Source organism: Varanus komodoensis, unplaced genomic scaffold (assembly GCF_004798865.1).
Source record: "Varanus komodoensis strain SLA01 unplaced genomic scaffold, ASM479886v1 scaffold41, whole genome shotgun sequence".
Classification (NCBI taxonomy): Eukaryota; Metazoa; Chordata; class Lepidosauria; order Squamata; family Varanidae; genus Varanus; species Varanus komodoensis.
The window spans coordinates 4,357,899-4,375,419 of NW_025335954.1; the positions used below are offsets into that span (position 1 = coordinate 4,357,899).

At 43.9% G+C, this 17,521-nt stretch overlaps 1 protein-coding gene across 2 annotated transcripts; it reads left to right on the forward strand.

The window, feature by feature from the left end:
- Positions 1 to 49: 49 nt before the first annotated feature.
- COPZ1 (COPI coat complex subunit zeta 1) lies at positions 50 to 16,895 on the forward strand. Of its 2 annotated transcripts, XM_044443164.1 has the most exons (9): positions 50 to 157; positions 11,064 to 11,132; positions 11,904 to 11,985; positions 13,304 to 13,395; positions 13,766 to 13,821; positions 15,416 to 15,493; positions 15,748 to 15,799; positions 16,142 to 16,180; positions 16,745 to 16,895. In XM_044443164.1, exons 1-9 carry the CDS (start codon positions 140 to 142, stop codon positions 16,790 to 16,792), a joined length of 534 nt encoding a protein of 177 aa, XP_044299099.1. In that variant the 5' UTR covers positions 50 to 139; the 3' UTR covers positions 16,793 to 16,895. The 2 variants fall into 2 exon arrangements, with proteins under 2 accessions (XP_044299099.1, XP_044299098.1); XM_044443163.1 differs by lacking the exon at positions 50 to 157 and having other exon boundaries at positions 11,028 to 11,132.
- The last annotated feature ends 626 nt before the right edge of the window (positions 16,896 to 17,521 follow it).

Below are 17,521 nucleotides of genomic sequence, written 5' to 3' on the forward strand. Positions count from 1 at the left end.
TAGATGAGGAAGACGAGCGTTAGCCAATAAGAGTTCGCTTAGAAAGGTGGAGGAGGGGCCTGAGAAAAAGATTGGCGTGGGGCCAGCCAATGCTGTGTAGCGGTGGCTGCTGCTCCACGTCGGCATCGGGGCGACCAAGATGGAGGCGCTGATCCTGGTAGGAGCCGGAGGGGCAAGAGCGGGGAGAGGGAGAATTGCTGGGGTGCGCGTCCATTACTACGGAGACGGGCTGGAGGGCGTGTCGGATCCGACAGGTTACTGCGGGACCTCGGCCTAGTTTGGATCCGTCCGATCAAGCCGAGGCCCTGCTACTTGGTGGGAGGTTGTTGGACCTGCCCATATGTCTGAAGATGAGAGCGGTGGACAACTTCTTTTAGTAGAGAGAGAGGAGTTCCAAGTACCACTTAGAGGGCCTCGGGTGAGCTCTTGTAAGGCAAGCTTCTCCATTCTGGCGTCCTCCAAATCTGTGGGGTCCCAGGTTGGGGGAAGGCTATTTAATAGGAAATTGCAGGGACTCTCTAAGAGAGCTATTACACGGTTGGTAGGGAAACAGGGAGGCTCAAGTTACCCACCCCTCAATGTCAGTCTTTTTTTTTTTTTAAATGCACAGGGTTGCTCTCCTGTGCCAGGAGGTTTTGCAACTGTGTTCCAGGGAATCTTGGCTCTCCTCAGGGAGGTAATAGGTAGTGAGGGATATGTTTCTTTCTCACAGAGCTTGCCACCACTTCTGAACAGATGCTGCAATGAGCAGCTGGTGAAGAGTTTGGTGTGCTAAGGTGCACTCACAGTTCTTGCAGGGCCACAAGTGAAGCCCGGTGGGATTGGTTAGTGTCCTGGGAGAACGTTGTGTGAATCATGGCTCACAATCCTCTGCAAAAGGCAGAGTTTCCTCAGCAGAAAAATCTGTGGAAAAGGTAGGTTGAAATTTTGAAAAGCACTGGGGAAACAAGGCCTGTGAACACAAGAGTGCTTTCTGTGGCTTACTTGGTCGGTGCAAATTCAGTGGCCCTTATATTGTATTGTTTCTTTTATTTATTTATTCAGAGATCTGTAGTTTGCTTTTAACTGTGCTTGCTCCAGGGCTGCTTCTGGTAATAGCAAAACAATTAAAATAAATAGAAAACTCAACATAAAAATTGAAGTGACAGAGCAGTAAAAACAGCAGCAGAGTTAAAACCAATTCGGACAATTTTTAAATGTTATTTTTCATCCCCCAAAAAAGCCTAAGAATGCATGCTGTGTGAGCCTTCCATAGCAACCCTTGAAGATGCAGGCATCTAGAGAAAGGCCTTCATAGATAGCTGACCTACAGGCATGTCCTTCAGAGGGTCACTTTAGGCTCAGAAAAAAAAAAAAAAAAAGAGGGTTTCTACCCCCCCCCCCACCAGGATTCCTGGGTCCTTACCACAAGGATAAGGAATGTGTGACTCTCCAGATGCTGATTGATAAAAAGCCCTGATCTAGACTTTGGTGGATAGGAATGTAAAAAGAGCCCTGTTGGATCAGACCAAATGTCTGTGCTATAGACCAACATCATCTTTCTCCATTATCCAGCTGGATGATGGTGGGGGTGCTTCCAGATGAAGGGATCACCAATCCAGATATGCAGTATAGCTCTTCTGTTTCCTCCTTCATGGATTTCTCATGGAAATAAAGCAGATGGATGAAGCAAAGTGAAGACATGGGAGGGTTGCAAGTGGAAGACAGTGACATCTGGATCTCTAAAAATCCGCATATCAGCCAGGGTTGATAGCATAATAAAGCCCTTGTCTGGAAGCACTGTGGGAAACCTACCAGGAAGATAAAGAGGAACTGTTGTCCAATTTGATAGACTTATCCTGCAATCAGAAACCTCAAACCAATTTGATTTTTGAGGTTAAGATTGCAATTGAAGCACACTTGCTAGGGAGTGGATCTAGGATTGTGCTGTGATCATTACTTTCCTGTGGGGTAGGCATTTCCATGGAAAGAAATAGAGAAAATGTTTTGGCAAAATGCTTGATTTGCTGTGGGGCTCACATGTAGCTGTGTATTGTAAACTGGGGATTCAAAGTTTAGTATAGTACACTGTATAGTAAACTTTAACCATGTGTCAGGTCCTATCAGGGCGCATCACCATCAGTGCCACTTACTGTGACACAATATCCTGGTTATTTATAATGCAAATGTATATACTTGAAATTTTAGAATCTGTTTGCAGTCTTCCAGTCTGAAGACTTAGAGGTTTTTTGAAGAATATCTTGCTGTTTTCTTCTGACAGTGTTCTTCAATTTGGAATCTCTTTGCTTTCATAAGTTGCTTTGCAGGCTGGGGTTGAAACTTTCATGCATTCGGTAACCGTATGGCCTTGCCCCTATTCTGAACATTGAAGAACCACCTGTATGTATTCATCTGTTTGTCAAGCATGTTTTAAATGCATGACATGCTATTATCACAAATGCAAGTTGCTTCTGCACCATTAGGAAAACACCCTGATAACTCTTGACATATTTGAAGGTTCAGGGAAGGGTTTTTAATTGCAGTCTAAGACACTCTGGAGCCTCAAATGAAAATCCAAAATTATACCCTCTTCATGCTAAAAGATATAATCATAAATCTCATCCCTTATAATTTGCCATCCTCTAATGTCACACCAGATCCAATTCTAGTATGGCCAGCCCTTGCCTGTTCTTGCCTGACCTATTCAGTTTTAACTTTAATTTTCAAATACTAGCTCTTCTGTACAATTGTGATTTTCCCTATCCGCTCCCCCTCTTTTTAAAAGTTATATCTTTTCTTCATATGGCATTTCATGACCTGGAGCAAGTTTCTTCTGCCTGGTGTCCTCCATGTGTTTTGAATTACAGGTCTCTGCATTGTTGACCATTGGCTGTCTTAGCTAAGGCTGATTGATACTGAAGTGCAAAACATGTGGAAGGCACCATGTTAGGGAAAACTGACCTAGAGGCCGTTATATAATCCCCGTGTTCTGATACTGCTGCCTCTGGAAAAGTGTTTTTATGGTCCAGTAGCTAAAATCCTTTTTCTAAGTATAGTTGGAAAATAATGGTGCTGGAGGAGAGCTTTGTGAATACCCTGTGACAGAAAGATGAAATGGGTCCTAGATCAAATTAATCCAAAGCTTTCCCTAGAAACAAAAATGACAAAACTGAGGCTGTCATACTTTGAGCACAACATGAGAAGGCAAGACTCATGGGACAAGACAATCATGCTAGGGAAAGTCAAAATTGAAAGGGAAGACCAAATATGAGATGTATTGACTTCATAAAGGAAACCACAGGCTTGATTTTAGAAGAGCAGGGCTGCCATAGATAGGGCATTTTAGAGGGATTCATTCATTCATTCATTCATTCATTCATTCATTCATTCATAGGATTGTCATAAGTCAGAGATGACTTGACAGCACCTAATAACAAAATTAATAGCTTTCATCTAAGTGTAGTTAGAGGAACAATTGTATAGTGCATTTAAGTGCAGACTTTGTTCCTAAGTGTTTATTCAGTAGTGGGTTTGCAGAGAAAGAATCTAATTTCCTACTAGTGGGAATGCTTTTGGGCAGTGTTATTTCCAGATTTTGGGGGGCACTTAGCATAAGACACTTTCAGGTCCACCTCATCACCTCTTTGTCACTACCAACCCACTTTCCTCTAGGCCTAGCTGGCACTGAGAAGGAGAGAGGAAAGGGCTACCAGAGGTTACTCCTCTTTCTTAGCACTTCTCTCACTGTGCACTTTCTCTAGAGGGCAAGTGAACATGCAGCACCAGCAAGGACGCAGGAGGCTCCAGAAATTGTAAGAGATGCCCCAGTAAGCTCCTTATTAGAGTGTTGACCTTGGCCAGTTGCCAAACAGTGCCAAGCCTGTTTTTTGTGAAAGCATGGATTGCCCTTTCCTGAATTGGTAGAGCCCTGAAGGGGAAATGGGGTCAGTCGCTTGTACATGATTGCCTCATTCACTGACATGTGAGAAGTGTAAGCAGAGTTGTTTTCATAAGCTCTAGTGGGGCAGCTGGGTAATTTTAGATTCTATACTTCCTAGTCGTATGCCTCTGCTCTCCCAACAGCAGTGTGTATTACTTCACTTACTTAAAAATGTGTTAAGCCATTCTTCTCCTTCCACTGAGTGGTTTGTTGGACTTCTGCTCCAAAGCCCTGCTGTGACAACATCATTTGTTAGCTCTAAGGGGCAAGTAAATAGGTCTGATTCCTCTGTCTGATGCTGGCTGTTACTGAATTATTGTGAGGATAAAATGGGGAAATGCAATGTGCTCTGAGCTAAACTTTTGAAAGAAGGGCAGTTTACTAATGTGATAACTGCATATTAACCCATTTTGGAGTAAGTTCCATCATGGAAACTGAGCACCAAGTAACTACATTTACTTTCATGAGAATCAGAGTGGATGTGCTATCTTGTTGGTGGCTGCCATCTTTGTCACTGATATTTCTACTAATTTTTATTCATGGCTGCTCATACCTGCCACATCCCAAACACCTCCTTGCCTCATTTAACCTTGTAAAAAATGTAAAGAAGATTTTTTGTATTTCTCATTTTACAGATGCTTCACTGCTGAGGCAACAGTTTCCCAGAGTTGTTCAGGGAATTCAGGGCTGAGCTAGGATTTGAACTGAGGTGTATAGGAAGCAGGCGATTATCATCCTAGAGTGATCAGAAAATTAGCTGTAACCATACTGGAGTTTCAGGCAGACCTATCAAAAGCTTTGGTTTGGTTCTTGGTGAGGTAACAGATCAGTTTGAACTGTATCATATGAATGGCAGTTGGGGGACCCACAGGAGGGAATGCTCCCCTTTTTTCACAGATTTGTTACAGATATAAAATTAACATGTAGGGGGAAAGTATTACTAGAACCCTTTACCTTGCCATCTAGTTTTTTTTAATGTGGAAAGAATTTTTTGTATGGTGAAATTACAGCCCTGTGGGCTCCTGCCTTCATTCTGTAGAGTTACAAGCTAGGCATAGATTTAATGCTTAGCTAAAAAGTAGGCCATAGTTTGGGCTAAAAATGGGATTGTCTAAACAATTTTGTGTTGGACACCCAGGGATGTAATTCACCATCATCCGTGTGAGTTATTTTACATGCAGTAGAGAGGGTTGTGTTATAGGTACACACTGTCTTTTTGTTTCAGTACTGCTTTGTTTAGCAGAGTGAGAGGACTGGGTGGTGAGATGTTTTCAGGGAGGGATTGTGGGTGAGTGCAAGGCAGGAGCTTCTGTGAGTTAAAATCCAAATTATCTGGAGATCTTTCTACCCATTGCTGGGATGGAAAATTCACCATATCTACTGTGAAAACTTTTCATGTCCATGGGTACACACACAAAGCAGCAGGTGCAATATTTAATTATCAGGGTAAGACAGGTATCCATTTTTCAGTTTTGGGTGTTATTTTTAACAGAGATAGTGAAGGTCTTGTACAATTGAGGGGCTTAGAAAGGCCAAAAAGATATGGAGCCCTACTGCTTGCCCAATGTGGGATATATGGGTGCACTTTCAGATTTTCATCTCATCCAGGAGAAATTTCAGTAGGAGGGGCAAGATTCTCATTAAGATTCCATTCATAGACAGAGTCAAATTTGAATGGCAAACAAATTGTGTAATTTAAGAGCAATTGTTGTTTTTATAGTTCATGTCATGTTCAGCCCTTGAAGACAGTTTGGAAATTTCAGCTGGTATAGAATGCGGCAGTTAAAAACTTGTGGGTGCTAATGTTCAGATTCGATTATACCAATTCGTTCTCATTTAGATTATTTATTTATTTATTTTAAATTTTTATATGCCATCCCCATTGCTACACAGCATAATTCAAGGTGCTGCTTTTGGCTTTTAAAGCCCTAACTAGTTTGGGGCGACATATAGGATTAAGTATTAAGACCAGTATTATGGGCTCTATTTCTTGCAACAGTCATTAGACCTAGGCTCATTGGTAACCCCATACTGTTAGCGCTCCCTTCCCAAGATTCATCACAGCTCACTGTTTTTTAGAAAAAAACAAAAAGACCCACTTGCTTTAGTCTGTATTAGCTGCTGATGCTGGTGTGTGTGTGTTTAATTGTAATTGCATGTTCATGTTTTTGTAGCATTGTATGCTAGTTTGTGAGGACAGTGTGACATGAAAGGTGGGTTTAAGATAATCTTAAATAATAATGAAATCATAATTTCCCTTTGGCACTATTAATGTGCATGCAAGTTCACCCAAGAGAACAAGAAAACACCTACCCAAGGAGTTTACTGCCTAAAATTTGACTCTGGAGAGGCAACAGAACAGGGAAGGGAGATGGAGCTGAAAGTAAATGAATGGAATATGTATTCAGCTCAGTTACATATATTTGGATACATGATATGAGATAAGAGTCTGTAATTCACAGAAATGTTGGACTTTGAGGAAGGATTTATGGGAGGAATAAGAGGAAATGTGTTCTGGGAAGCAGCTCCATGGTTAAAGAACTGTAAAGGGAGAGTCAAAGGAGAACTTTGGATAGTTGAGGATAGTAGAGGTAGATGAGTGAATGGCCAGACAGAGTTTATTATTCAGCTGTGCAATCAATGTAGATTAGTCAATTGCCTTAATAATACAATGATAGCAAAGTCAATGGAGAGGATTTGGGTTCTGAGTGTCTCACATTCTAAAGCATGGCTGTGCTGGTGAGAATGCAGGATTGTCCTTTTGCTGCAGAACACAGGGCACTTTTCCCAGGCTGTTTATTTAGGCAGAATAGTATGATTTGGGAGCCATGGTGTCCTAGCACTGTGCCTTCTTTCCCTCCTTCCTAGGGAAGGCTTGTCTTACGTGTGAGTTGAAGTGGCCCCAGGCAGCGCAACTGGAATGGCCTTGCCTCCTCTGTGTGGCTTTCCGATTGCCATTTGCAAATAAAACAAGCACAGACATAATTCTTGCCACCTCGTCTCCCTCACCAAATGCTCCCCTTCCGCGGGGTCCTGGCAGCTGTAAAATCTTTATGGCAATGCTGCTGCTATCGCACTGACCATCTGGGCTGTTGCACACCTAGTTTAATTGATTGAAGTTTAATTTATTGAAACTTCAGAATTAAATGATCAGAATAAACTGTGCAGTAACTCTTAACGTCTTGTTTTAATGGTTGATTGCTTGAGGCAGCCCTTGGCTTGAACTGGAAGCCTCCAGAGAGAAATTTATGCTGCTTCTGGCCTTCTAGTCAGCGCTCATTATAGATTTAAAATGTGTGTTTATTTGCTGTCTCTCTGGTGGAAGCTTGTCTCTCTGGCAAAGAGATATATAAATTCTCCTCTGATGCTTATATGGTAAGCGTTTTTTTCTAATTCTCTGATAGTAAGGTAGGAGGAGATGCTATGCTTTGCCCCACATCTGTGGCTTTGCTTGGTCCAGGTTAGAGCCCAAATTTTCCTCTGATGCCATTTGTATGGATCATTGGCTGGCTAGCTTTGGGGCATCTCACTATTGTGCCTGCAGTTTCACAGGGCTTCAGTGGAGAGCCTGGACAAAAAAGGATTTTAAAACAGTGGTTTTCAGGCATTGCTCAGGTGGCAGGTGAAATATTAATAGGAGGGGAGCTAAAATTCCCAGTGCACATCTGCCTGCCTACTAAGTTTGCCAAGCAAATTTATGTGTCTGTGTATGAATGAGGGTGAAAACAGAAGGAGAATCTAAATTTGTTTACCTTGTTGTTCCTCCACTGGAGAATGGATGAGCCACACAGGTCCAGAAGAACCATTCTTGTTGAATTGGTGAGAGCGCTCTATCCAGATTTACTGATCTTCTTATCAGAGGACCCTTTCAGCATGCTGTGAAAAACACTACAATAGTGTTGAGTATTTCCAATGTATAATAGTTCTAGGATCCGAACGCTTCTCTAGTAAACCTGTGACTGGCTGCCCTATCAGGTTGCTGGCCCAGAATTGCTGGCGGTCTCAGTGGTCAGTAATAATTCTGACTCATTTGGGTGTTCCATGAAATGCAGGTAGGTTGCTCTAAAAAAAAGGGTACCCTTTTCAGGGAGGAGAAAGATCTACTCTTGGTAGGTTAGGAAATGTGATTGCCAATCTGTGGACTGTAAGAGCTTCCAGGGACCGATCCTGAGAAGAACAGAGAGGCTTTCACCTGGGCGCACTAGTTTCTGAAAATGGAAGAAAAGCCATGCTCTGCACCGCCTCCTCAGACTTGCTCTAGTTCAGTGGGAAAGGTGCTTGGGATCGGAATCAGGCTGAGCATCTCTGTGGAGTAGTGGATCTGCATGCTAACCTGCTCCATAGATGAGCCTGCTGCTGCTCCCACAGAGGGGCTGTTGCAGCGCTTGAGGTGAAGTTCTGTTATACACTCTGACTGTGGCTACATGGAAGTCAGTGCATCACAGAACTTTGTCTCGAGAGCTTTCCAGCATCCAGCAGGGAAGAGGTGTGTCTCTTCTTGTCTTTCCTTTCTCTTGCCCCATGAGGCTGTTGGCTGCCTAACAAATCATGATTAAAGCTCAGTGTTGCCTACACTGACTGGCAGTGGCTGTCTAGAATTGTAGATAGGTGTCTTTCCTGACCCACCTTAGAGATGCCGGTGACTGAAGCTGACTCATTCTGCAGGCAAGGAGCTATGGCCCTCTCTTTTGAAGCATACTGATGCACTGAACATATCATCTCCTTGAGCCACAGGCATGGCAGGGAAGTAGCGTGTGCTTCTGAAAGTTTGCCCTTGCGTTCACATCCTTATCTCTTTCAGGCATTGAGAGAGTCAGATATATGCTGCATGGTGGCCTAGTGGTGGAAGCTATAACTAATCATTGCCGTGGCAAGCTGTTACTTACATCATGTGCTGCAGTAGCTTTTAGTATTTCATGATGCAGGATGCATCTCCAAAATAGGACTCACTCTTGTTTTTGTTTTTTGAACCATACCCATCTGTCTGGCTAAGCGTGCCTAGTTGCAAAGGAGGACAGTTTCCTTGGATGTTTAATAGGGGTACAGAAGTGTGGAATCCTTACAAATGCAGCTTACCATGCAGGGCTGAACTGATTCTTTTTCTTTTGCAAGTATTTAAAGTTAGAGCAGTCCTGCCTTCCTTTACTTCTTGCCACTCTGTCCTTGGCTATCTGTCTGCCTGTCTTTTAAGTGTATGAGAACAATAATGCTACCATTAGTGCAATTGATGTGTGGATCTCAACCATCAATTGAAGGATGGTTTAGAGAATGACAAGTGCAAAATTGTAGTGTGCTGTGTGTTTAATACTGTACTCCTTAAAACCTGTGGCTTTAGATCTTCTGATACTGTTTTCTGCAAGCTTGTTGTTCAGCCACCATGATCCTGGGGCTCCCCCTGGTGGTGAAGAACTAGAAGTGCCAAGGTGGAAGTTGTATTGATCTATGTTAGGGACATAGAATGGAGCTTTTCCAGGAGGTTAACATGGCCAGCCTAGAGCTTAGGTGCAAGAGCTTCTCTAACAGACAAGCAGAGCCTCTCTGACAGTGCTGATGCATAATAGTGCAATCACTGTACAAGTATGTCTTGTGGAATTTTTCTTTGTTGTATAGGAAGGTTGTACTTGGGATGATCTGGATTGGTGGCATGCTGGCAACAGCCACTTCTCAGGGTAATCTGTTCTTTTTCAGTCATTCAGCTCACCTGTCCCACTGGAATTGCACAGGTGTGACATGCCATAAACGTTCCTTTTTCTCAGTTCTTTTATGTCTTACACATTGCTAGACGTGCTACCACTAGAGTCATCCAGTGCTTCTTAGATCTTATTTGAAACAAGCACATTCTAATGCAGGAGAATTTGAGTCCTGTCATGACGGTGCTGATACAGCCCCAGCCACAAACAGTTGGCCTAGAAGCAGGTTTTGCTATGGAGGGATTTGAAATGTGACTTCCTTTCTCCCCCATATTGGACTCAGTGGGAGAATGGGGAACTTTACATGTGCTCCCAGTACCAAGGGTGCTGCTTCCACTGTAGTGTGCACATTTGTGAACAACATGTGTGGTGCCAATTACATCAATCCTTCCCATGTATTCATCACCCAACTAGATAGAAGGGTGTTGTTTGGGTAGAAAAGACCTACAAGATCAGTTTGATTCAGGTGGTTACAGTGTGGAATTATGCCATGGGGAAGGAACTCTGATGCTGCTGAAAGCACATGTGAGTGAGAGGGGCCTAGTTGATGTGAAAAGGATCTTCTGTAAAAATTCAGAAGAAACAAGGAAGATTTCCCTACAGTAAAACACTGGCTTTCATTGGTTTGAAGTGGCCAGTGGCAGGCCTGACCTGCAAATTGTTGGCTCCATTTAGGCAAACTCTAACTAAAGTAATGCTGCAGGTGGCATAAAAGAACTCAGGCCTGCAAAGAACTCAGGCCTGTACAGACCAGTTCACCAACTTGAACTTGGTCCAGCAGCCATCCATCTGCCTGGTGTTTGACAATCTGAACCCCATTTCTCTTCCAGTCACATGCTTGGTGGTGGGCTCTCATACATAGCAGGTGCATTATGCTATGCTTAGCCGGTCATGACTGTGCAGGCTTGGAATGACTAGTATAGAGGTAGCCCATTGTTATGCATGGCCTCTACTGCTCCTTCAAATTATTTCATATGCAGGGCATATTGAAATTGTACCAGGGAAAAATGGCATATAATCGATATTTGGCATATTCTACAGCATCTTGAGAATCTTACATTTTCATAAAAGGGAAAAGAAAGACAAGGTTCTAGTTCTCATGACTTTGGAGATACAGTTAAAACCACGCAGGTAGCAATAGAAAAGATTGGAAGCCAGAGTAGGACATACAGTACTCAGTAGGCAGATTTTCATTGCTCTTCCCTATGCCTAATAGAATGGAAAAGACACAAATATATACTGAGTTGCATAATTTGTATTACTTACTCCCATTGCAAAAACTGGATCAATTTTTGGTGCAGAATTCAGATGATATTTTGGCTTAGCATATGTACAACTCTGTTTTATGACACTATCCATCTCTTTGTTCCCACTATTGGGTGGGATGCCCATAATGCTCAGGCTGCAAGTGGCATTAGTTGGGTGAAACCATGATGTTGTGCCTTCCTTTGCAGGAGCCATCACTCTATACAGTAAAAGCCATCCTGATTTTGGACAACGATGGAGACCGAATGTTTGCCAAGGTAAGCTTTTGTAGATGCCAGAAAAAGTAGTAGGGTGTGGACAACATGTGACTCTTTAGGTATTTTGGCCTACATCTCCTATCAGTCCATGTCCAATGCTGAGGGATCACAGTAGTCTTAGGCCAGAGCATTTACAGGGCCTCAGACTGCCCAAGCAACCTGGTGGTGTGGTCTTTCAGATGCTCTTGTGGGCAGCCAGCTGGGTTGCTGCTTTCTGAGTTTGACATTGCCCTGCCTGCTTGTGCCATGGTGCCAACTTGAGCCCTATCCTGATTCTTGCTAGCAGTTGCTCATCCAGTACGTCATACTCATATCATAGCTAAACTGGTATAATTCACTGCAGATTATATGGTAACTAGGTTTGAATCCCAGCTGAGCTGAGTCTTCATGTAGAACTCTTGTCCCTGCCACATTGTAAGCTTTCAATGAAGTTTATTGGATGAGAAAGGAATGTTGTTACTTTTACCTTACCTTAATTAAGTATAACAAGTTCTACATCAAAATCAGGGACTGGCTGGGTGACTGTGCCCTTCAGGAATATGTTGACCTCCAACTTCTATCAACTATGGCCAGTGATTAGGGGTGGGGAGCTAAAGTTCAGCAATATCTGGAAAGCCACAGGATCCACACCCCTGACTGAAGTGAAGAAGTGTGTGATCAATTTATCTTTCAAATAATCATCACATCTTTACACTTGTGAAGCTCACTTGAGAAAGCAAGTCATTTCCAGCTGTAACTCTCATGCATGGAGCCTCTTCTTTTTCCCTACAGTATTATGATGACACCTACCCCACAGTCAAGGAGCAGAAGACCTTTGAGAAGAATATTTTCAACAAGACACACCGGACAGATAGTAGGTTCTGCCTGGGAGCATGATGGGAGGAGGGCCTCTGGAATGGCAACACAGAGAATGTTAATTGATTTCTATTGAGGTCCTTTTGGGAATCTCTGGAGGAGGCCACATCACCAATGGCCCTCTTATTATTGAGAATATGAGTAAGGGGAGGGGGGCATGACTGAGGTATATGAAATTGTGCATTGTGTGGAGAAAATGGATAGGAAAAGTTGTTCTTCCTCTCTAATAATGCTAGAATCTTTGTATGGGTGTGTGATGCCAGAAAGCCGAATGGCAGAAGATCCAGGACAGATGGACGTGTTTCTTCACACAATGTGTAATTAAACAATGTAATTCATTTCCCCAAGATGTGGTGACAACTGCTAGCTTAGATTGTCTTGAAGGGGAATTAGGCAGATGAAATGCATGGAGGATAAGGCTATCAATGACTACTAGTCACAGTGGCTATATATTATCTCCAGTATTTGGGGCAGTACACCTCAGTATATCTGAAGGTGGTGTTGTGCTCACGTTCTACTTTGAGAACTTCTTGGAAACATTTGATTGGCCACTGGGGGGAAACAGGATACTGGATTAGATAGGCCTTCCCTGATGTAGCAGGCAGTCTTCTTAGGTTAGCCTTTCTGAGCAAATGACTTTGAAAGTACAAATTATGTGATATGCTCCTTATGCATCCACCTAGTTCTGTTGTGGTGATAGCGGGTGAGGGAGATTGAGCATGCACTTAAACTGCCCTGGTATCCTAAGATGAAAATGGTATAAAGATGAACCTTGGCTGTTGGGTGGTATAAATAAATATTTTAAATTGTAGGTGTGGAATTATTTTAAAGTGGGGGGGCTGGATTCACCACGGGTTGGATTGTATTGGGGGCATAGCCTTGCTCCCAGGGTCTACCTCCCTTTAGGCTCCTGACATTCAAGTCTTCTCTGAAAGCAACTGCTTTATTTACATTCTTGTTGATGAGGTCATGCAATTTCATGGGTTGATTTCATGTTGTAGCATGTAGGTCATTTGTGTACTCGTCACTTCAACGTGGGCATATGATGCTGTCAGATACAGGGGCGGTTTCCACACCGTGGTGCTGTCCCAATGTAGGCAAGTGGTGGTTTTTTCTTTTCATGAGGAGGCCTTTTCCCCAGCAGTTCGAACTCATCCTAGGGTGTGTGATATTTCCAGGGAACCCAATATTGGTAAGCCTCTATTGATGGGGAAACATGACTATATTGGCGCATTCCCCTTCTGCAGGACTGGGAATGTCTTCATGTGCTTTTCCTGCTCACTTTTCACTTTATTTTGTCCTCTTTTCCTACTCAGGTGAGATTGCACTCCTGGAGGGGCTGACAGTTGTTTACAAGAGCAGCATTGACCTGTATTTCTATGTCATTGGCAGCTCCTATGAAAATGAGGTGAGTAGTCCCAACATGACAAATAAACTTTCTCAGTCAAGCATGCATGACTTCAGCTGCCTTGTCTTCTGTGTGAAGGCTATGTTATTCATAGGCTTTGATTGGTGTGAGAGCCCGGCAAAGTGGCAAACATGGCTCCTGGACAGCTCACCTGCTCTGTCCCTCAAAAAGAAGAAATGGTAGCTCCAACAGACTCTTAGGGGCAACAGCAAACAGAGCCTGATTTATATGCTGTCCTCTGGGGCCTGGTAACCAATGCCAAACTAGTGCCCTTCTAGCTATACGCCCCAAATGCTGCGGAGCTGGCATTGCCTCAGGCCAGTTTTGTGTATGTGTGCATTGATTATATGTGTGCGTGATTCCTTTGCAGCTGATGCTGATGGCTGTGCTGAACTGTCTCTTTGACTCACTCAGTCAGATGTTGAGGTAAGTACCTCTTTTTCTGGTCATGTCTGAATCTATAACTTAGGCATGGTGACATTTGGGAACAAAATAAAGAGGGTTTTATGACTTGAAGGTTTGGGGTTATGTACACCGAGAACATGTTGATTTTTTACAAAAATCATTTGAAATCCAAGCGAATTGGTTTTATTAGTGGATTTAAGTGTGGTGAACCAGTCTTGTGAATTTTTCACTTTCTAGGTTATAATCCTCAAGCCCTGGTTCATTGCAGCTCTCTTCATTGGCACACATACAACCCCCACCCCTGATTCCAGGGTGTGCTAAGACTCAATATGGGCAAGGTAGTCAAATCATTGCAAGTCTATCCCATTTTCAATATCCCTCCAATTCCATCACTAGAAAATAGGTTAAGCAAGCCAGTCATGGGAGTTTGGGTGAGAGATACCAGCCAGGATAAGAGAAAAAACTTACCACTACTCTCCTTTTGCTGGGGTGAGGGGGTGAGTCTGGTGGAAGGGTAACAGCCATATGTGAATGGAGAAAAAGATTCATGGTGAAAGATATGCAGGATTAGGCTACAATCCATGCTAGCTGAACTGCTGTTGCAAGCCAGTGTTTTGCAGCCTGTACCACCTGTTGAAGTTGGTGTGAAGACTGCCGTGCTGAGTAATAAACGTAACTATTATTCATGCTAGGTTTTCCATGGCAAGGCAGAAGCACAGAGTTTGGCCTCAAGAGGTTCTTAGCTTTTCTTTAAAATGAAAGGAGAGGGATGGCACCAGACAGAAGCTAGAGGTGGACTTGACAGGCTAAATCTGACTTCCTTGCGTGATCAGGGAAGGACAAACTATGGTAGTTTCTTTTCTCCACCCCAAGCGTTTTGGTCACACCTCCTTTCCACGAGCACAAGTTGTCCAACCCTCAGTGGGGTTGCAAACCACCCTGCAACCCATGACTTGTTCAGGGTGGCTTGGAGGCCACTCCCACTGCTCACCCTCATCAAAGCAACCTGTTCCTGGCACAGGTGAGTATGGGGACAAGGTAGTGAGCAACTGGCACATGTAGGGCAGAGAAAGGAAGCAACCATTTCTTTACCAATTGTGTAAACCCAGTCACTGAGTGAGATTTTCACTAGTGAAGGGGAGAGGTCTTCCAGGACACTGACTGCTTCTCTCTTCCACTCCCATGGACAGCAGAAATAAAGAATAGTACAGCAATCAGTAGATGAATAAATGCATATTTGCCCAATTTTGTTGGTTGTCCAATATGGCTTTTTGAAGCAAGTTACAGAATTCTTTTTACTGTGTGTGTTTGTGTGCGCACAGTATACGCACCATATTTAAAGTCTGGTCTTTTCTGTGGGTTCTGTATGTGCTGTGTATTCCATAGTTTCATGTGGAAGCACTGGTATTCCGTTCAAAATTTAGCGCCCTGAGATGATTGGCCATTTGCTAGTCTTCCTTGTTGTGCAGTGAAGATTCAAAATGTAGGGTGTGCCTAGTAAAGAATGTCTGCAGCCATGTTTTGGGCTCCAAGGATGACCTAGACTCTGGGTGCCAAGATTATGCATTGGTCCCCAGCTCCTTCCTGAGTAGTATTTGCCTGTTTTTTTCTGCAGGAAGAATGTGGAGAAGCGAACCCTGCTGGAGAACATGGAGGGTCTTTTCCTGGCAGTGGATGAAATTGTAGATGGAGGGTGAGTCCAGCCACTACCATATATGACTGAAGGCTAGAAAACTTTTAGACAAGCATCTCTTGTCATACCTGTAGCCCAAACTCTCTGATCTCTAAGTAGAATCTAATACATACGCGCGCACAGGTGTGTGTACAGAATGGGCATTCTTGCTGACAGGTCTTGCTCTTCATGTCTCCCTGCATCACTCCTGTCCTCTAGAGCAACCATGGCTTACAGCCCAGCGCAGTGGGTGATTCTCCCTTCATCTTTTACAGGGTGATTCTAGAGAGTGATCCCCAGCAAGTGCTACATAGAGTTGCAGTGCGGGTAAGTGCAACCCACCTCTCTTCTTTCTTTTATGCCTGCCCAGTAGGAACAGCCTTCCTAACCTGGCCCAGTTGAAGGGCACAAGGGATCCATTACTTTGCCTGTTTTTACAGCATAAGGCAACTGACTGCAACTGCATGGGCTGAGGGAGGGGAGGGCAGGGAAAAGAGCGGATGATAGTGCTCCACCTTGATGATGAATAACTTCTGGCTGTCCCTAAAACCACTTGTTGGGAAGTGCGTATGCATAAATCCATGTGCCGAGTGTTAAGGAGGGGAGAGCTATTTTCAGAAGTGGCCATGAGTATTTACCCACGGCAGACTATCTTCTTCCCTATTTCAGGGGGAGGATGTTCCTCTTACAGAACAGACAGTCTCACAGGTATGTAATCTGGTTGAGTCTTGTTGGGTGTTCTTCAAAACTCCTGCATGGTGCACTCTTTTCTATATCCCTCCTGCCCTTTTTTCCTACTCGCACTTTGTACGTTACACGTAGAGGCAAGCAGTGAATTTATTTCCAGGGCTACCACCCAATCATGGGTTTGGGAGTCAGAGGAAGAACTGAACAGTGCTGTGAATCTTGAGTTTCATTTAAAAAACAACAGCCCAGCTAGCTTTAGTCCTTAGGACTGCAGAGATAAGGACAAAGAGAAATCCTGTGTAGGGTTTCTGCCTCTCCAAGGTAAGGCTTTAGTGCTCTGCTTAACAGCAAAACTGTCTGCAGACTTTATGCAGGGCCCAGAATTTGAATTTCATTAGTACGGGGTGTGTGTGGCCTTGGATTTTCCTTTTCTTGTTGGGTGTGCATGGACTATTAACCCCTTTTGTAAGATTTGCCTTTTCCACTGATGGTTTCCCAGCAACTGCATGAGAATTGTTTTATGAAGAGTTGTTGACTTAATCCTGCTGGCTGCACATATCTTGACTCTTCAACTTCTATTTGTAGGTACTGCAGTCAGCAAAGGAACAGATCAAGTGGTCACTCCTGCGATGAGCCACGTGGGATCTACCCCATTGACCTGCTGTGTCCCCAGCTGCCTCCCCACCCTGTCTGTTTCGCACTGACCAAAATATAACATGACCACATTTTTGATGTACCTGTTATCCAACTTTTTCTGACTCTCTTCACTGCTCTTGTGGTTGTTTGTGGCAGTGGGGAACCAGGGAGCAGAGCTGCTACTGTTGTTGCCTCTTCCCTCAGGGAATGCTCTTCCTCTCAGGACAGGGTGCATGCATGCCACTCCCCACATCCTTTACTGCAGTCCCACAGAGGTGCCTTGATCTGGCACTGATTTCTCTGCCACCTCTAATCTCCATTTCCTCCCCCAGAGACCCTCATACAAACCCCTCCTCTTGCCGCTGCCACCGTTGCACAAAAGAGTGATCTCTGCAAGGATTGCTGGGACAGGAATGCCTGTGCACAGCTCTTGAGCCCGCATCATGTGGACTCTCAAGACTGAAAAGGCAGTGCATTCCTGCTGTGAAGGACACTGTTTCTTACGTCTTCCCTCCACTCCGAGGTGTCCTTCATGGTCCAGAAATGCAGGTGCTACTTCAAGAGTGGCCTCATTTTCTGATCCTCTTCTGCTCCTTTTCACTAGGTCACAATTTTGTCACAGGTCATGATTAGTGTGCTTCCAAATGGCTGACATTGTAATATCTACTTGCTGGCTTTGATGAGTGTGCTAGTGTGGGGAAGCTCTCTCTTAGACATCCAGCTTTC